At 42.2% G+C, this 21,279-nt stretch overlaps 1 protein-coding gene and 1 pseudogene across 10 annotated transcripts in view; one reads left to right on the top strand and one right to left on the bottom strand.

Annotated features, from left to right (window-relative positions):
• LOC106578971 (1-phosphatidylinositol 4,5-bisphosphate phosphodiesterase epsilon-1) overlaps window positions 1-6,894 on the top strand; it is a 79,326-nt gene extending 72,432 nt beyond the window's left edge. For 7 of the 9 annotated variants that reach the window (XM_014158312.3, XM_014158311.3, XM_014158310.3 and 4 more), the window contains 8 exons: window positions 899-1,160; window positions 1,448-1,566; window positions 1,743-1,871; window positions 1,968-2,165; window positions 2,406-2,576; window positions 2,813-3,025; window positions 3,424-3,529; window positions 4,219-6,894. In XM_014158312.3, the coding sequence (XP_014013787.3) occupies window positions 899-1,160; window positions 1,448-1,566; window positions 1,743-1,871; window positions 1,968-2,165; window positions 2,406-2,576; window positions 2,813-3,025; window positions 3,424-3,529; window positions 4,219-4,352 (1,332 nt within the window). In that variant the 3' untranslated portion in view covers window positions 4,353-6,894. Of the gene's footprint in view, window positions 1-898; window positions 1,161-1,447; window positions 1,567-1,742; window positions 1,872-1,967; window positions 2,166-2,405; window positions 2,577-2,812; window positions 3,026-3,423; window positions 3,630-4,218 lie in introns of all 9 variants that reach the window. The other 2 variants (XM_014158315.3, XM_014158318.3) reach the window with 1 other exon arrangement.
• Window positions 6,895-15,536: 8,642 nt separating this feature from the next.
• On the bottom strand, window positions 15,537-21,195 carry LOC106579040 (nucleolar complex protein 3 homolog; annotated as a pseudogene). Its single transcript, XR_014381574.1, has 7 exons — window positions 21,187-21,195; window positions 20,354-20,566; window positions 20,025-20,136; window positions 18,650-18,810; window positions 18,421-18,446; window positions 17,963-18,127; window positions 15,537-17,788 (listed from the first exon to the last, which is right to left on the bottom strand). The product of XR_014381574.1 is annotated as a nucleolar complex protein 3 homolog (transcript).
• Between the last annotated feature and the right edge of the window lie 84 nt (window positions 21,196-21,279).

Genomic DNA, 21,279 nt, shown 5'->3' with positions numbered 1-21,279 from the left:
GTACCGAATGTCACCTTTTATTAGGGTGTATTTTCATACATCTCTGTCTTACTGTTTAAGAATGAAAGCACGTATGTATCTAGTCCCCCCATTTGAAGAACTCAAGTATTTGAACAAATTCACTTATAGGGCATTAAGTAGTCAAAAGTTTAGTATTTAGATCAATTTTCAGTTTGTTTTGGTTGTGTTTTGGATTATAGTTTGTCCAATAGGAATTGACTGGACGTGGATATATGGATGGGACTGTAAATGGACGCATGTGTACACACACACACACACACACACACACACACACACACACACACACACACACACACACACACACACACACACACACACACACACACACACACACAGTGCTCTGGGAGTACACACACAATCTCTCCCCCTCTAGGGATGCCCAGACACTCAACCCAACAAAAACTAGAATGTAGCCAAACGCACTTCAGTATGACCTATATACTGGTTTCTCCCACTAACTACCCTCCTGGGTATAAACACATACTTACCCAAAGCACTCCCATCGGCTCTTCAGCATGGCTTTGATGGTTTATTAGAGCTATTTGCACAATATATCTGATTTGTCTAGTTGACAGACAGGGACGCCACCCAATAAATCTTTTGCAATAGCGAAGAGTAAAAGACTAGTTATGTCTCATCCAGAGTGACTAACAGGCGCAATTAGGGCACATCGACAGACTTTTCACCTAGTCAGCTCAGGGATTCAAACCAGCGACCTTTCGGATACTGGCACAACGCGCTTAACCACTAGGCTGACAGAAGTATTATAAAGTACTAAGTAAATAAGTCATGTAATGCCATGTATCTGTATTAGTGTTTTGAGATGATTAAATTCACTTTTGACATGAAGTAAAGATGTCCTCCCCCTCTCTGTCAGATTGTGTCGGGGCAGAACGTGTGCCCTGCCAACAGCGCGGGCAGCCCCTGTGTGGAGGTGGACGTGCTGGGCATGCCCGTGGACTGCTGCCACTTCCGCACCAAGCCCATCCACCGCAACACGCTCAACCCCATGTGGTCAGAGCACTTCCTGTTCCACGTGCACTTTGAGGACGCCTGCTTCCTGCGCATCGCTGTGGTTGAGAATAACAGCTCCCAGACCACCGCTCAAAGGACGCTGCCTCTACAGGCCCTCAAACCAGGTGAGGAAGAGGAGGGGGGAGGGGTGGAGAGGAAAAGAGGAGGAAGAAAGTGATTCATTTAAACTTCTATTTTCACTTTAAATATTCCTGACAAATGTTCTCAAGCGACAGCATGAAACCTATTTGTCCACACGCTATGTAGCAACACGCTACTGTATTTATCAACATGCTATGTTGCAACACACTATGTACTGAGTTGGCTAGCAGCTATAGCATGACATGTGGCCAGGTTAACACACTTCTACTCCCTGTTGTTAATGTCTGTGGTTGGTTGTGTGTTGTTCCAGGCTACAGACACATCCAGCTGAGGACGCAGCACAACGAGCCCCTGGAGGTGTCCAGTCTATTCATCTACAGCCGCAGAGTAGAGGAGAGCCCCACCGGCACAGCCCTGCCTGCTGCTATGGTAACACACGCTCACACCCCACTAGGGAAGGAACATCTAGGGATTACTTAGATTTTTTTTGTAGCTCGTCGAACAGCATCCGATGAGCTAATTAGCTAGCAACGTTAAAGTGCATGTAAGGACTGTGTAAAATACTCTGTCGTATCTATCTGTACGTAACACTGTATCCCTGGCAGCTGTTCAGTTCTGAGGAGCGGAGGACAGCCCAGCAGCACCAGGTGACAGTCCATGGTGTCCCAGGTCCAGAGCCTTTCACTGTAGTGTCTGTGAAGCAGCAGACCACCGTCAGACAGCTACTGGACACGGTCAGTCCCAGCCCACCCACAGACTGACGCATGTCCACACACACCTGCCACATTCTGTTCATAGTGGCTCACGGATTTCCCCTCTCCCGACTTTAGTTACCGACGTCCACAGAAGGTGCCAGTGAGTACTTCCTGTGTGAGGAGAAGGTGCCTCTGGCGAAGGAGCGCAGTGACAGTAAGAGGTGTCCTCAGCAGCGGCCCCTAGCCTCCGAGGAGGAGATCGTCAGGGTGGTCAACAGCTGGCAGCCTGAAGAGGGATATGTGGGCAGAATCTACCTTAAAACCAAGGAAGAGGTGCTACTTTTTTCATCAACACTGCTCTAGAGACAAGAAATGTTTATGAAAAATGGGTCAAGCCCATTCATTTTCAAACAAATCGTTTATTTTTTTTGTTCTATAGAATTGTTATGGATTTCTTCATGTTCTAAGGTCCCCCTCTTGTGGACATGTTCTAAATGACACACTACTTTACTTTCATACAGGGGAAAGTCTCAATAAGGAAACAATTTGAATAATGAAATGTTGCGTTGGCAGAACCTGAACTATAAGAACAGAGTGGTGGAGAGAGTGGAGGAGGGCGTGGAGAGGGTGGTAGCAGGGGAGGACGACACCTTCTTCGTCCAGGTGCACGACGTGTCCCCAGAACAACCTCACACAGTCATCAGAGCCCCTCGATACAGCACGGCACAGGACATCATCCAGCAGGTGAGGAAGAGGAGGTGGAGCTGCACATTTCAAAACAGGGATCACAGGAGACTGGCTTTTATATGCAATTTTATGACATCAATTTATGCACTAAACCGGTGTATGCGATTCAGAACAAGTTAAACCTACAGATGCGTATGAATGAATGAACTGTTGACCGCTGATATGAAATGGCTTTGGACTGAAAGGAAATGGTCGTCGTTAAGAAAAATATATTTCCTGGGTTTCCTTTACAGACGCTGAGCAAAGCCAAGTACTCTCTGAGCATTCTGAGCAACACCAACCCCAGTGACTATGTGTTGGTGGAGGAGGTGTTGAAGGAGGCCAGCAGTAAGAAGTCTTCTCAAGCTAAGCCCTTCCAGAGGGTCCTCCTGGACCAGGAGTGTGTCTACCAGGTCCAGGGCCGCTGGAGGGGTGCAGGGAAGTTCATCCTCAAGCTCAAAGAACAGGTACACAGGTTAGGAGGGAAGGAATGAACTGTGCCAGTGTGTACCATAGTCCATTATGGACACGTGTGTGTGTGTGTGTGTGTGTGTGTGTGTGTGTGTGTGTGTGTGTGTGTGTGTGTGTGTGTGTGTGTGTGTGTGTGTGTGTGTGTGGTGGTGTGTGTGTGTGTGTGTATTAGTGTATATCTCTACTAATTGTAGAGAAATGACTTCAAAAAAATAAATAAGGGCTGAATCTGAACTTGAAAAATAAGCATGTAATAACTCAAACTTTTGTGTAAATTATACAATTATGCCAATGTTTGAGATACCCACGCATCGGCTCAAGTTCATATGAGCAGCAATCATCATTCTCGCTCTTATCAGGTATAACTCTGACTGTTGGTGTGTGTGTACCTCAGATGGCACGTGAGGACAAGAGGAAGGGCATCTCGTTTGCCAGCGAGCTGAAGAAGCTGACGTGTCGCAGCCGGAGCATTCCGGCCCCAGCCGCCCAGAGCAGTCACAGTAAGGATGAAAACTGCAGGGCAGCATGCAATGTGCCTCTGACTGAGACCCGTGAGTGAGAGACGTTCGGTCGGCAGTGTGTGCATAGAGTCCCCAGAAGGTACGGAAGTCCCTACAGTTTCCTGTTGTCTTTACAGCTAGGGCTTGTCCTGTACGCTTGACCGTCTTCTTTGTGTCTTCCATAGTCGGTTTTCTTTCTTCAATTCTTCAACTTCTGACATCTTCCTTTGTTTACACAATTCCATATATTTAAAGAGATACTTCATCACCTCACTAATTAGGATAAACGTGTCACCCAGGGACCAGTAAGGGCATGATTTACGGCTGTTGGGTTGCTGTGTTTAACCAGGCTGTGGAGTGCCAACGGGTTTATAGATATGAGGTGTGGTTAAGTGTGAGTGTAATATTCTACACCGGAATGCAGTAACACTAGCAGCACTCCATAACATGTCTAAAGAATCTATTTCTCTCTGCAGTGTTTCTAACATGCATCTTGGCTACAATGTGCTTTATTTCAATACTGTTTGTGTGTTATTACATTATACTGTAGTATGACATCTTCAGATTGATATACACAGTATGTTTGCGTGGACAATGACATGGGCAATTGCGTATTGCATCATGCATCTGAAGTCTTTTCTACTATACCCCTGACTTCCGTCTCTCCCTTCGGGGGTCTCGCTCTGCAGGACTCAAGGCCTGGGTGATGGAGGGCCGGGCTGAGGCAGAGAGGCTCCTCCTGGGGGGCAGGGCCCACACCGGCTATGTGACCCCTTCTACTTGGTCCCTCCCTCTGCTGAGGAACTGGAAGATCCACAAATGAAGCTAGGTCCCCTCCACCACCCTAGAGAGCACCTGTGTTCCTGAACACACCATGATGAGTTGAGTTACTCCCTCCCATGAGTGAAGAGCTTCCCCCAGAAAGTCCCACCCTGACTGGTTGGTTGATTTGGAATGAGGGCTCCAGGATGACGGTTCTAAGAATCATCTACAGGGTCGTTAGCTGTCCCCCCCTCTACCTGGGTCATATTCATTAGGGTACGCTGTAGCGGAACATTTTGCAACGGAAAATTAAAGAAATGTTTCTTACTGGACAAGTTTAGGTAGTCCCTCTGGGTTTCAGTTTGCTTCCGTTTGGTGCCCAATGAATACACCCTTGAAGTGACGCCCAGGGATGAGGTAGCAATGTTGAGGAGACAGATACTGGATGTAGCAGCCAGCCTAACCCGGTTCAGCCTGGTTTCTTTGAGAATGAATACCCACAGCTGAGTCATGCCCTTACTGTAGGCTGATGTTGAATGGCTGCATTGAATCCAGACAGCGTATGTAGTTGTGGTGCGGGAGGCAGCTATAACTGCGGCTCGCAGCCTTTCTCCTGCTAAGAATGAGGGCATTGTGAATGTGGCCAACAAGCTGGCTTGTTGTATGATTCCCTTTGTGCCCCAGTTTTCACAGTACTGTAATTTCTAACACATAGTTGTGTATTTTAAGGTGTTCAGTGTTTTGCACGTAGTTGTTGGTTTGCTGTTACGCTCAGTACTTGCTCTCTCTACTTTGAGGGTGAATCATTGTTTGATATGAAGTTGTGAGGTCACCTTGAATGGGTTTACACCTAAATGTGATTTTGGTTTCAAATTCAAACTTTTCATCAGGTCAAAGTTGAGAACCACCATCACCTCTTGAATGTTAAACGCAAGATAGGTTTTCGAATCCCCAGATATAATTATTTTCGTAAAACATAAAAATCTCAAGTGTAGTTTTAATGTAATGTTATTGATTTCTTTCTATTGGAGCACACATAACAAGGTCAGTACAGGGTTTTAGAGTTTTCTGATATTGTTCCCAATTTATTGATTGGCATATTGATTGCAGACCCTCAGCATTATCTAGTTACATTTGTTTGAGTAGTTTGTTGATGAAATTGATTAAAGTAGTAAACTGTAGTCTACTACTGGCTCTTGTCAATCTGGATCGCTGAAGCGTTAGATTGCGAGATCGAAATTGAAACGTCCTTTCGCTAACACGTGAACATTGCCTTTTCAATTTCAGTCACGCTGATCTTCCGCGATACGGATTGACTAGAACCCTCAAGTGTTTTAACCTATGTCCACTTCAATCAGTTGTCAGAAACTTAGTTTAATTGGGGCCATGTTGTTTCCCTCCTTGGTTTGGACTGTGGATCATGTATAACAAAGTCATTGTCTGTAGTTTTTCCAACTTAGTTTAAAACATGAACATATACTATGAAGGTTTGCCATTTTCTAATTCATTCTTTGTGTGTGTGTCTTGTCTGATCGTTGGTACTGCCCAGATGTCCACTTCCTCAGGGCATTACAGATCTAGATACATATTTCAGCCTCTCCCCTGGGTCCATACAATCTCACAGCAGACAAAATGATAGGCTTTTATGCAGCCTCTGTATGAGATCTGTAGATGCTACAGTACTTAAATGTCCAATATCAACAAATTAGCAACCAATCAACTACAACTTTCCATCATGACAATATTATGGAAAAAGCATCAACAAACTGCATCATAACTGTCATTTTTTACCGAGGTTTTTCTTTTGGTATGTTTTGTCACCCAAGGGACCCTTTGAAAAAAATATATTGTTTTAATTTGACTTGGTTGACTACGGCCGCTGGCTCTTCATTCAGTTTTGAGTAATCGAATCCAAACAGTAATTTCACCTTATGAGGATTGTCAGCCAAATGTCATCGGCATACAATGTAATTGCACACTACCATCTCTTCCCCGTTTGCTTTTGAAGGGGGTCAAATTTCTTTCTCTTAACATTTAGACCTGAGTTGTAATATAACATGACTATTGTTGTCGAGATGTATATTATATTTATTTGATTGTGTAGCCCTGGTTGGTTCTTTCCTTTATTAGTTTGTGTACAAAGCTCTTACTGAGTTTTTCCTGCAAGTAGAAAATATATTTGAATTGTCTTAAATTATTTGAAGGTGTGGAGGAAAAATGCTTTCACTGCTGTGACTAACTTTATATTTGTAATTGAAATATGTATTTTAACATGGAGGCTTTAATATATAGCTAGTATTAGTTATTCTGCTGCACACTGGCATTGTATGCTTTTCATGTAATGTTTATTAACGTCAATGCTGAACATTTACCGTTTGTCAAGTGCATACCTTTATGGTAAATTTAATTTCAGCGACTAAACATTTCTGCATATCAGTTGAATTATGGAAGACACTTACGTTTTTAGCTCTTGGAGTCCCTCCATGATGAATGTCATAGTAACGTGTTCACTTCATGTGATGTGACCGTCAGTGGACTACTGTCTTAATTACTTGGACTATTAATTGTTCTATATTTTGACCACAATAAATACATTAGTCATATTTCATGTTTGGATTACTTGGTCTAGTAAAAGGCATAAACTGACGCACACCCAAAAAATGTTTTGTAGAGGTGCTGATTATTGGAGTGTAAACTATAAAAATAAAGTTGTACACTATGCGCCCAAACATTTTAGTGGGTACAGCAACCTACAGTGCCGTCAAAGTATTCACACCTTGACTTTTACATTTGGTTACAGCCTGAATTTATAATTGATGTCAAAGTGGAATGTTTTTCCCCCAACATTTTTACAAATAAAAAATTAAAAGCTTAAATGTATTGAGTGAAGTATTCAACCCCTAAACTTAAATCACAAGTTGCATGGACTCTGTGTGTGCAATAGTGTTTAACATGATTTTTGAATGGCTACCTCATCTAACGCGTACAATTATCTCTAAAGTTGAGCAGTGAATTTCAACCACAAAGACCAGGGAGGTTAACTAATGCCTCAATACATTGAATATCCTAAGAAGACAGTGAATGTTCTGGAGTGGCCAAGTTAGTTGACTTAAATCTATGGCAAAAATTCAAAATGGTTGTCTAGCAATGATCAACAACCAATTGAGTTAAATTATAAATGGGCAAATATTGTACAATCCAGGTATTAAAAGCTCTTAGACTTACCCAGAAAGACTCAAAGCTGTTACCGCTGCCAAATGTGATTCTAACATGTATTGACTCAAGGGTGTGAATACATCTGTATTTCATTTGCTAACATTTCTAAAAACGTGTTTTCACTTTGTCATTATGGGGTATTGTGTGTAGATGGGTGAGAAGAAAAAAAAAGATTTAATCCATTTTGAATTCAGGCTGTAACACAAAATGTGGAATAAGTCAAGGGCTATGAATACTTTCTGAAGGCACTGTATAACCATGAAATGTTTGGGAGCATAATTAGTGTGCAACTTTTTTTTCTGTGAACACATTACTCTATGTGATTGAGGTTTACAAAGGGGTGTACAGGACTGTGGGGAAATGAGTAATCAATGAGCAGGTGGTTTAACGCAACATTACTTTAATGTTCTTCGACACTTAACTGTATCAAATGTTTTTGTATATTCTCAGGTGTCAAATGTCTGAACATCAGCAAAGAGAATGATTAAAAAGCAATGTCACCAACAGAAACCAGTTTACGGTTGATTGTTAATTTAGATCAAATACAGGGAAGGGGGGTTCTGGTTGGGTGTGAAGTGTTGTGCTGAAATCCAGCGACGTAGGATCTCTTCCTCTGTTGAGAGAACACAATCAATCTATCATCCAACAGGGCTTCGCCAATCGTGAAATAATCCCGGGACAGACAATGCAGAGGTAGGAGACAACTCACTTTAAGGAAATTCCTGCATTTTGAAAGTCACATATCTTGAAAACTTGACTGCTGAAAAGCAAAACATTTTGGGATTATATCAACAATGGATTAATGAAATAGTTTTTCTGTGGAGTATTCCTTTAAGTGGGGCCTAATAACATTGTGATATTTTTTATTTAACCAGGTAGGCTAGTTGAGAACAAGTTCTCATTTACAACTGCGACCTGGCCAAGATAAAGCAAAACAGTGCGACAAACAACACAGTTACACATGGGATAAACAAACAGTCAATAACACAATAGAAAACTCTATGTACAGTGTGTGCAAATGTATTATTTCACCTTTATTTAACCAGGTAGGCAAGTTGAGAACAAGTTCACAATTGCGACCTGGCCAAGATAAAGCAAAGCAAAGCAGTTCGACACATACAACAACATGGAGTAAAACAAACATACTGTCAATAATACAGTAGAAAAATAAGTCTATATACAATGTGAGCAAATTAGGTGAGATAAGGGAGGTAAAGGCCATGGTGGCAAAGGAAATACAATATAGCAAGTAAAACACTGGAATGGTAGATTTGTAGTGGAAGAAGAAATAATGGGGTGCAAAGGAGCAAAATAAATAAATACAGTAGGGGAAGAGGTAGTTGTTTAGGTTAAATTATAGATGGGCTATGTACAGGTGCAGTGATCTGGGAGCTGCTCTGACAGCTGGTGCTTAAAGCTAGTGAGGGAGATGTGTTTCTAGTTTCAGTCATTGGCAGCAGAGAACTGGAAGGAAAGGCGGCCAAAGGAAGTGTTGGCTTTGGGGACGACCAGTGAAATATACCTGCTGGTGCGTGTGCTACAGGTGGGTGTTGCTATGATGACCAGTGAGCGGGGATTTACCTAGAAAGACTTATAGATGACCTGGAGCCAGTGTAACCGATGTGAAATGGCTAGTTAGTTAGCGGTGGTGCGCGCTAATAGCATTTCAATCAGTGACGTCACTCGCTCTGAGACTTGAAGTAGGGTTTCCCCTTGCGTTGCAAGGGCCGCGGCTTTTGTGGCGCGATGGGTAACGATGCTTCGTGGGGTGTCAGTTGTTGATGTGTGCAAGGGTCCCTGGTTCGAGCCCGGGTTGGGGCGAAGAGAGGGACGGAACCTACACTGTTACACCAGTGGGTTTGGCGACAAATATGTAGTGAGGGCCAGCCAACGAGAGCATACAGGTTGCAGTGGTGGGTAGTATATGGGGCTTTGGTGACAAAAACGGATGGTACTATGATAGACTACATCCAGTTTGCTGAGTAGAATGTTGGAGGCTATGTTATAAATGACATCACCGAAGTCAAGGATCGGTAGGATAGTCAGTTTTACGAGGGTATGTTTGGCAGCATGAGTGAAGGAGGCTATGTTGCGAAATAGGAAGCCGATTCTAGATTTAATTTTGGATTGGAGATGCTGAAGGAGAGTTTACAGTCTAACCAGACACCTAGGTATTTGTAGTTGTCCACATATTCTAAGTCAGAACCGTCCAGAGTAGTGATGCTAGTTGGGCGGGCAACAATCGGTCGAAGAGCATGCATTTAGTTTTACTAGCATTTAAAAGCAGTGTTGTATGGCATTGAAGCTTGTTTGGAGGTTAGTTAACACAGTGTCCAAAGAAGGGCCAGATGTATATAGAAAGGTGTCGGCTGCGTAGAGGTGGATCAGAGAATCACCAGCAGCAAGAGCGACATCATTGATGTATACAGAGAAGAGTCGGCCCGAGAATTGAACCCTGTGGCACCCCCATAGAGACTGCCAGAGGTCCGGACAACAGGCCCTCCGATTTGACACACTGAACTCTATCAGAAGTAGTTGGTGAACCAGGCGAGGCAGTCATTTGAGAAACCAAGGTTGTTGAGTCTCCCGATAAGAATGCGAGTCAAAAGCCTTGGCCAGGTCGATACATGGACAGGGAGGGAAGGGATGTACCTTCTTCTTTGTGGAAGGTGCTGCCACTGGAGGGTTGAAGGTCATGTGTTTAGCTCTGTAGTCCTCAAACAGCTCCACTGGGTGCCTGAGATGGGTCAAAAGTAATGTACACCATCCAATCATAATACACCCAAGAGACGCTAGGGCTTTTTACATTCTGCACATGCACACATCTTCGGTTAGCGTCTCATATCTCAGCACTGTTGAGAAAGACTTCAGTCTTGTGTGAGTATTTGTAAAAGAGCTGGAGGAGCAAAAAGGGCCTTTTATAGAGGATGAATGAAAGGTGAGATTTAAAGTGACGGGCTCCTCTTGTTACCTTCTGGTGAGTTGAACGGTCAGAGCTCCAGATCCTTCACTAGGAGCCCCTGCACAGAGGTGAGCGGCAAACCTCCTGACCACTGGCTGGTAGTGTTTCTGCAACGCAACAACAACGCCATCAGCTATACATCTGTGTGTGTGTGTTTTTCTCTGTGTGTTTACCCTGAGTGTGTGTAGCTCCCACAGGGCAGTGTTCTGAGGGTTGCAGTACTCTGGCTCGTCCAGCTCAGGAAGGAACACCCCACTATCCTGAGCCTCATTGTCCAGGAGGATGTCACACTTGGGGAAGGTCTGGGAGAGAGAGGGGGAGCACATCTTTCTTAAACCACAAACGTATGCTCTCATACACGCTCTCTCTCTCCATCATACACACAGACGGTAAACACTTACATGTATCAACATCCTGTTGGATGCCAGGATGCCCACGTTGGGCAGGGTGTGCAGACTGAGCGTGCTCAGTCTCTTGACGAAAGCTAAGGCGCGCTGCAGGGTCACCCGTTTCCTACGCTTGGTCAGCATCATGTCGAGACAACGCAGAACGATGCTGATGTCATCATTAGACGCACCTGGGGGGAAAAAAACAGCCACAGTATTAAAACTTGTTCCGATCGCTTTAACGAAGGAACGGGTCACATGAGAGCGGAACATATTCAGTGACCGTGAGCCAAACATGGGCTTCAATAAGCTCTAGACAGTTTGATTTACCAATTCCATGTTAGCTTAGTAGAACCCCTCCTCCCCTTAACGATCAAACACAGGTAGACAGGTGCTTGGGCTACTGACCTTTCTTTGCATCCTGGACAGATTCTTATTTTTGTCTTTGTAGTTCATGAACTTCTTTTTGGGAGCTGTGTCGTCTGTGTCTTTCTCCACCTCTACTTCCTTTACCCTCAGAGGAGAATCTTCAGCAGCTGTAGGGTAAAGTGAACATTGAGAAAATGTCAGACGCATTTCGATAAGAGACATGTCGTCAACAAGTCTTCAAACTCAACGTTTTGCTGGTAAATAGTACCTCAGGTCTGACGTCGTAGTTCTTGCTCTTGACCAGTCCGGAGATCACTTTGACTGTCCCTAGTGATGTCTGGCGCTGTTTGTCCTGTTTCATCAGCTTCTTGACAGCTTCACAGCACATATCAGACACCTGCACAATAAGTAACTCAGTCAGTACAGTCTAGAGACAAGCACACCCCTAATCACTCGTGGACAGAAGCATGTAACATGAAATCGAAGTAGCGTCTGTCAACAGACTGTGGGATGCAACAACTAATGAGGAACTTTGTTCTGGGTCAGCTGTTTTTCCATCACTGATCATTTTGGACAAATCACGATTTCGCAGTTGGTCGTATCTTTCGAATATCGGGTGGGAAGGGGACATTTGGCCTATGTACTTGCCAGAAACTTGCAGAGAGTTTCTGTTTAGCGGGTGGAGACTTCATAGGTCACATTAGTACCTCTCTTAACATCTACCGCCAGAACTTAATTGAGCATCAGAGGCAATTATGCAAGATTTCAGTTCTGGGTTACCGAGATTAACACTCCCCTAATACAGACAAGATAAAATCATATACCTATTCAATTTCATAGGTAGTACCCCTTTACCCTCGTACCCGTATACGAGTTGAAAATGTCAGATTTGGCCACTAATAAAGTAGTGGCTGTACAGTAACATGCTATACATGACGTCAGCGCACTGGCTGCACTTCACAGCTCTGTACGGGTTTTAATTGGCAGCTGTTCTGAACTTGAGCACCGCACACAACAAGAAGTTTCCCCCATCCGTCCGAATTGGGCAACCTTTGCACATTTTTTTGTTGTCTCAATGAGTTAATGCTTTAAAATAAGATGACTCTGTATTTTGAGCGATAAAATGTTGAGGATTATAATAAATACCACTTTTATGTCATACAAGCAACCTAAACACCTGTGAGTCCAAATGTGCACATCACATTTCCATATCATAAAACTCATGTCATATACAATATTAACGTTCATGATCACCGTCATACCCTAGGTGGTCCTGGACAGAACGAGCCTATATGTTTGTTTACTGTGAGGAAAATGCGCCGGGGCACACCAACCTGAATGCACTCATGACTCCTTTCTATGTGCACCACAATTACCATCCGTTTCTCTGAATTGCCTTGTGAAAGCATAACACTGTCAGAAAGATATTTTATAACTTAGCTAGTCATGTTGGCAATACAAGCTTTCAAATCATACCCACCTGACCCAGACAGATTTATAACGGACCGTTAACATGACTAAAACATAATGATTCAAGAAGCCTGAACAGATATAATATTTGAGTAAAACATAATCATTGTCCTGCGTAGGGTGCCGTCTTTTGGATGGGACGTTAAAATGGATGTCCTGACTCTCTGGGCTCATTCAAAATTCCATGGCGCTTATTGTAAGAGTAGGGGTGTTCACCCCGGTGTCATGGCTAAATTCCAAACCTGGTCCCATTCAATCATGGCCACCTAATCACCCCCCTCATTCCTAATTGGCAAATATCACTCCTCACCTCTCCACCTGATAGCTGATGTGTGGTGAGAGTTCTGCCACAAAAAAGGTTGCTGTGCATCACTGAGATGGGTGCAGCTCATTGATGGTGGATGAGGTGAGTTTCCCCCTACCTCAGTTGGTAGAAACGTGCTATATAAGTGCTTACTCCATCCAACCCTTACTCCAGACTCACCCTCTTGATGGGGTCGTTCATCAAAGACATCACCATGACGATGATGTTGTTGTGGAAGTTGAAGTGTGGCAGGGCCACCAGCAGCACACAGATGCAGCTGATGGCCACCTCAGCCAGGCCCTTATAGGACTGCAGAGACACCGCCTCGCTGCCCTTTCTCTTCTTCTGCTTCCAGTCTACAGGGCAGGGCGTTCACACAGCAAATCGTTACAATCAACAGCAGCCAGTCATTAATATCAACCAGTCATAACAAGCACAACAATAAGTCATAACAAGCACAACAATAAGTCACAACAGTCATTAATATCAACCAGTCATAACAAGCACAACAATAAGTCACAACAAGTCATTAATATAAACCAGTCATAACTCCTGAGTGGCGCAGCGGTCTAAAGCACTGCATCTCAGTGATTGAAGCGTCACTACAGACTAGAGGTCGACCGATTATGATTTTTCAACGCCGATACCGATTATTGGAGGACCCACCAAAAAAAAGCCGATGCCGATTATGCGGCCAATTTTTATATATATATTTGTAATAATGACAATTACAACAATACTGAATGAACACTTATTTTAACTTAATACATCAATAAAATCTATTTAGTCTCAAATAAATAATGGAACGTTCAATTTGGTTTAAATAATGCAAAAACAAAGTGTTGGAGAAGAAAGTAAAAGTGCAATATGTGCCATGTAAAAAAGCTATTGTTTAAGTTCCTTGCTCAGAACATATGAAAGCTGGTGGTTCCTTTTAACATGAGTCTTCAATAGTCCCAGGTAAGAAGTTTTAGGTTGTAGTTATTATAGGACTATTTCTCTCTATACCATTTGTATTTCATATACCTTTGACAATTGGATGTTCTAATAGGTACTTTAGTATTGCCAGCCTAATCTCGGGAGTTGATAGGCTTGAAGTCATAAACGGCACTGTGCTTCAAGCATTGCGAAGAGCTGCTGGCAAATGCAGGAAAGTGCTGTTTGAATGAATGCTTACGAGCCTGCTGCTGCCTACCACCGCTCAATCAGACTGCTCTATCAAATCATAGACTTAATTATAATAACACACAGAAATATGAGCCTTCGGTCATTAATATGGTCAAATCCAGAAACTATAATTTCAAAAACAAAACGTTTACTCTTTCAGTGACATACGGAACCGTTCCGCATTTTATCTAACGGGTGGCGTCCCTAAGTCTAAATATTGCTGTTACATTGCACAACCTTCAGTGTTAAGTCATAATTATGTACAATTCTGGCAAATTAATTACGGTCTTTGTTAGGAAGAAATGGTATTCATACAGTTCGCAACGAGCCAGGCGGCCCAAACTGCTGCATATACCCTGACTCTGCTTACACAGAACGCAAGAGAAGTGACACAATTTCCCTAGTTAAAATAAATTAATGTTGGCAGACAATATTAACCAAATATGCAGGTTTAAAAAATATATACTTGTGTATTGATTTTAAGAAAGGCATTGATGTTTATGGTTAGGTACACATTGGTGCAACGAGTGCTTTTTTCGCGAATGCGCTTGTTAAATCACCCGTTTGGCGAAGTAGGCTGGGATTCAATGATAAATTAACAGGCACCGCATCAATTATATGCAACGCAGGACAAGCTAGTTAACCTAGTAATATCATCAACCATGTGTAGTTAACTAGCGATTATGTTAAGATTGATTGTTTTTTATAAGATAAGTTTAATGCTAGCTAGCACCTTACCTTGGTTCCTTGCTGCACTCGCATAACAGGTAGTCAGCCTGTTATAATCGGTGTCCAGCCTGGCCGTAATCAGTGTCCAAAAATGCCGATTACCGATTGTTATGAAAACTTGAAATCGGCCCTAATTAAAATCGGCCATTCCGATGAAATCGGTCGACCTCTACTACAGACACCCTGGTTCGAATCCAGACTGTATCACAATAAAAATGTACAATTTAAATAACAAGCACAACAACCAATCACAACAACTCATTAATATCAACCAGTCACAACAATTCATTAATACCAACCAGTCATAAGTCATTAATATCAACCAGTCATAACAAGCTCAACAACAAGTCATTATCAACCAGTCACAACAAATCATTAATATCAACCAGTCATAAGTCATTAAATATCAACCAGTCATAACAAGCCATTAAATATCAACCAGTCATTCCAAGCCATTAAATATCAACCAGTCATAAGTCATTAGATATCAACCAGTCACAACAAGTCATTAGATATCAACCAGTCACAACAAGTCATTAGATATCAACCAGTCACAACAAGTCATTAAATATCAACCAGTGACAACAAGTCATTAAATATCAATATAGATAAAGAGAAAAGTGGGTTCAGTGTGAGAGTGTGTCCATGTTTTTATAAATTTTTTATTTAACCTTTATTTAACCAGGAAGGGCTCATTGAGATTTAAAAATCTCTTTTTCAAGAGCGTCCTGGCCAAGATAGGCAGCGCCAAGTCATTACAAAAATTACAGACAAACAACATGAAAAACTACAAGTAATCTAGTAAAAACCATAGAATTCACAAGAGTATAACAAAATCAAAAACAGCAAATTAAAAACATTGAAATGTCAGGGAATCAGTTTCAAGATCATTCATCAGTGATTTAAAAATACCAATCGGGACAAGTTCTTCCAGTTTAAAAGTATTTTGTAAGGCGTTCCAAGACAATGGCGCAGAGTACATAAAAGCCCTTTTACCAAATTCAGTTCGGACATTTGGAACAGTTAGCAGGATAAAGTCCCGCGAACGAAGAGAGTACCCACATTTCTGAACAATACAAATGCCCAAATAAAAAAGGTAGTAAACCCAAAATGGCTTTGTAAATAAAAGTATACCAGTGACTGAGCCTACGAGTGACTAGAGAAGGCCAGCCAACCCTGGTATACAAAGTGCAGTGGTGCGTAAGGGTTTTGCAGTTTAAAATAAATCTCAAAGTGCCATGGTAAAGGGTGTCAATTGATCTCAAACACTGAGCGGAAGCATTCATATATAAAACATCCCCATAGTCTAGTAAAGGCATAAATGTAGCTGATACTAGCCTCCTTCTGGCTTCAAAAGAAAAACAAGCCTTATTCCTAAAATAAAATCCTAATTTCAGCTTCAATTTTTTTGTAAGTTGTTGAATATGCATTTTAAAAGAGAGGCCATCATCAATCAAAATTCCAAGATATTTATGAGGTTACAACCTCAATCTCCTTACCCTGACAGGTAGTAATAGGTGAAAGGTTCAGAGGTCTATTTCTTGCTTTAGAAAACACCAGTAGTTTAGTTTTGTCAGTATTGAGGATAAGCTTCAATTGACACAAGGTATGTTGAACAGTATAAAAAGCAGTTTGCAAGTTCTGGAAAGCTTTTGTAAGAGATGAGGCACAACAGTAAATAACAGTATCATCAGCATAAAAATGAAGTTGTGCATTTTGGACATTTTTGTCTAAATTATTTATAGAAATAGTGAATAAGAGAGGACCAAGTACAGAGCCTTGGGGCACACCATTAAAGACAGACAATTTAACAGACCTAAGCCCATCAAATTGAGTGCACTGACTTCTATCAGACAGATAGTTAACAAACCATGCAACTGCATGTTCTGAAAGACCTACACTCAACAATCTCTGCCTTAGTATAGCATGATCAACTGTATCAAAAGCCTTAGAGAGATCAATAAAAAGTGAGACACAATGCTGTTTTTTGTCAAGAGCTTCAGTGATATCATTTAAAACCTTCATGGCTGCTGTAATTGTGCTATGCTTTTTCCTGAAACCCAATTGGTACATTGATAAAATAGAGTTAGTAAATAAAAACTATTTTAGCTGTTCACTCACAAGGGTTTCAAGTATTTTCACCAGGGGTGACAGCTTTGAGATTGGCCTATAATTATTTAAAAGAGTTGGATCTCCCCCTTTTAAAAAGTGGCAGGAAAAATGCTGATTTCCAGATGTTTGGAATTTCTTTACATTGCAGGGTTAGATTAAACAGATATGTAAGTGGTTCAGCTATGAAATCAGCTGCCAGATTTAAAAAGCTCGGATCCAAAAGGACCTGCAGGCTTTCTCTGATCTAAGGATTTCAGGGCTTTATGTACCACCTGCACTGAGAATGGCAAAAAGCTAAAAGTTTGACCAGCTCTCACTGGTTCATCCACACAAGGTTGTACAGAGACAGAGGACACTGAATCAAACAGCCTACCAGATGATACAAAGTGCTCATTGAAACAATTCAGCATTTCAGTTTTGTCATATACAGCAACAGAGTCCTTCAAAACACATGACGGTAATTCATTAGCATTACTGTTACCAGACATAGACTTAATAGCCTTCCAAAACTTTCTAGGGTCATTCAGGTTATCAGTGTACCTTTGACTGTTCTCCAGGTAGAACTTGTACTGGCTCACCAAGCCCTCCTCAAACTGCCTCAACTGCTGTGTCTCTTTCTTCACTTTTGAGGCTTTCTCTGTCTCTGTCAGTGGTCTTATCCTGTTTGAGGGGACTATGTCCTTGAAGACCATCAGAGAGACCATGACCAGCTTTCTGACCGTCACGGCCATGTAGGGGTCGGTCTCCATCAGCATGGATCGCAGCTCTTGCAGCTTCATGATCTGAACACAGACAGACAGAGTGATTTCATACAGAAACCATCAAGGAGAACCAAACAAAACATTTCCCAAGTCCGCTTCTATGTGCTATGAGATTATTGGTCTATGTGACATAAGATAATACTTTAAAATGTAGCTATGGGGACAAGGATGTAACAGTAGCCCGAGCAGCCTTACGTTGATGGTGGGTTCTGAGAGGATGTCTGATCCTAGACTGGCGATGCGTAGCTTCCTGTCCGTCAGCTTCTGTGTGTGGAGCTTTAGCTGCTCCTGAGGGGTCAGGGCCGGCCCAGTCACAGCCTCATCCTCTGTGGACACACATCAGGGTTGATTTTTTTACGCCTTGCAACGGAAACCGTTTAGCGTTTGAGAACCAAAACGGAAGCAAACGAAACGGGGCAGGACCTACCTGAATTTGTCCAATAGAAACTTTCATTTCCGTTTTCCGTGAACCGTTTCTGTTCTAACATAAATGGCGTAATGAATACACCCCAGCAACATCAGAGAGAAGCACCTTATCTACTGACCAGGACTGGGCTACCAATAGTTGGTCTAACAACACATTCTACACAGAGAGGATGGCTGACTCAAGCGAAGAAGGGGTTCATGGGCTCCAAGCCAGTCGGGGCATCTGCTTCCTCCTCAGCTTTTTTGGGTTCAACTGAAAGAGACAAAACCATAAAACCAATTTGGATCAACAGAGTTGTAAATTCTAAAACGTTTTAACAATATTTACATTTGAGTCATTGAGCTGACACTCTTATCCAGAGCGACGTACAGTTAGTACAATATGACTTAGGTTAAAAATTGACATTTTCAGATGAAGATGTACAAGGGAAACACACATTCGAATCATGATCCTACCAGGTTTCTCCATGCTCTGAGGGACGAGGCCTCTGATCTTGTCTTTGATTGACAGGAGGTGAATGACCTCCTCTTCTGTTAGCTGCATCTTTCTGGGCATCTTCTCATAACTCTCTGGCCCCTGCTGCTCCCCCTTGCGCTGTTTTGCATGCACTGGACCACTGCAGGTATTCAAGTAGAAACAAGTAAGGTTAAGTGAGAAGATGTGTTGCTCAGGTAACTGTCAAAATAATGGAAACTCTTCAGTAAATGGGGCATACAAAGTATATTGAAAGCAGGTGCTTCCACACAGGTGTAGTTCCTGAGTTAATTAAGCAATTAACATCCCATCATGCTTGGAGGTGGGTTCGGTTATTCGAATATCAGAACGGACGTTAGTATTTGATTACTTGGGAGAGTATTCATTTAATTAAAATATCTATGTGACATTGCTACATAGAATACAAGGATAGACCATTACATTTCAAATGTTAATACAAACAACAGTTATGAATTTTTATGAGTGAGCCCCATAAAAAGAAGACACCAACAGGTAGGCTGATGTTTGATATGAATGGTTGTTGTAGGATGCCTCAAAATAGCTTTGCCTCTTTAGCTAGCTAATTAACTAGCTTCTTTACAACGATATGATGCAGTCAAGACAGGCACTACCAGATGGTATGATAGATAAACAAACTTGTTGCTGCAATAGGTTAACAAGTTTGTTTAACTTGCGCAAGTTGGTCTCTCTCTCTCTCCATTTAAGTTTCCCCCAAAAAATGTTTTGCTTTCAAACATATTTAGACAATCCGGATATCCAAAAACCTCATGCTTAGGAACATGTATAAAAATGCTTGGCAGGCCATTATTTTGGATACCATGGCTATGCTCCCATAGGATGTCAAAGCCTCCATCCACCGGGTACGAGTGGTTGATGAGCATGAAAACGATGTAAACCATATGCCATGGCCGTCTCAGTCACCAGATCTCAACTCAATTTAACACTTATGGGAGATTCTGGAGTGGCGCCTGAGACTGCGTTTTCCACCACCATCAACAAAACACCAAATGATGGAATTTCTCATGGAAAAATTGTGTTGCATCCCTACAATATAGTTCCAGACACTTGTAGAATTGATGCCAAGGTGCAATAAGGCTGGTCTGGCTTGTGGTGGCCCAACGCCCTGTTAAGACACTATGTTGGTGTTTCCTTTATTTTGGCAGTTACCTATAGCTATACATTTCAACATGTGTGCACTTTGCTATGATCTACTTGTTGTTGGGATGTACATGAAATTAATAGACAGATGGTACATCACACCATAACACTATAAAGAAATCCTAACAATCTAAATACAGTATGGACTGTGTCATTTCCCCCATCGTTTGTCATTACCTCGATGACAGGTCTCTGGTGAGGAAGGAGGCTTTCTGAGCCATGGCCTTAATCTGCTCCAGGTCATCTTCATCAATCATGTCTATTGGCAGGGACTCCACAAACTCCTCCTCTGGAACAGACACCAGACATGTATTTAACGCCACCAAACAGGTCTCACACAAACAAAATATGATGACGATAACTTTATATAAATTAGGGAATTATTTCAGTGCCATAGTGTGGAACGGTGCATTGTAAACAGTGCATCATTCATCTTGAGTGCTAGATGTCAGGGTCTAGATATTAGGCTATCCTGCTGTATGGGTGGGTTGTCATGCTGCACACACCTGGCCTCTTCTTGTAGTGCTCTGGGGGGAGGGGGGACTTCAAGGCGGCATCTTTGATAGCTGCTCAGAGCTTCTTCTGCTCCTTGCGTGTTTCTTGTCTGTGCTCTCCTTCTTGAACTGACGGTTCTTCAGCTTGTTGTCAAGCTTCACGTTGCTCGTCTTCAGCAGTCTGCGAAAGCTCTGAAAGCTCGGCTTCCTCTTTTTGCTCCTTGGCTGTTGATGACAAAAGGTCGTTAGTGCTTTGTATTCAAAAGAACAACTTGGGTGATGAATTGGGATTGCATAGTCACTCGCTACAGTAGTGTGTTGTGAAATCTGTTGTTAATTTATGTATTGTTTTTAACATTGTATAACTGCCTTGGTTTTGCTGGACCCCATGAAGGGTTACCATGCACCTGCAGCTAATGTCGATCCATAATAAATACAGTAGCTGAATGTATGGCAGCAGATAGCCTAGTGGTCAGAGCATTGGGCCAGTAGATGAAAGGTTGCTAGATCGAGTCCCCAAGCCAACAAGGTAAAAAAATCTGTCGTTCTGCCCCTGAACAAGGCAGTTAACCCACTATTCCCAGGCCGTCATTGAAAATAAGATTTTGTTCTTAACTGACTAGCCTAGTAAAATAAAAATGTCTAACAATGTAACTATTGATGTGGATATTAGTATAATGGTGAGTAACGTTACATTAGTAGACAAAATGTTCTGTTCAGTGAAAATTAAAGCTATTGACTGATGAGAAACTGCGCATACATTCTGCTTAGCTACGAGTAAAGATTGGCAAGCAATTGAGCTAGCGTTAGCTACTATCTAGCGATATATAACAAGAGGTACTTACCGGAGCCATCGTAAATGAATTATTTAAAAAAGATGGGGTGCCTGTTTGAATCGATGTAAAATGATGCCACACGTGTTTCTTTCCTTTACCGGA

The sequence above is a fragment of the Salmo salar genome, chromosome 19, assembly GCF_965601325.2.
Source record: "Salmo salar chromosome 19, fSalSal1, whole genome shotgun sequence".
NCBI classification, from domain to species: domain Eukaryota; kingdom Metazoa; phylum Chordata; class Actinopteri; order Salmoniformes; family Salmonidae; genus Salmo; species Salmo salar.
This window is presented reverse-complemented; position numbering and strand designations above follow the sequence as displayed.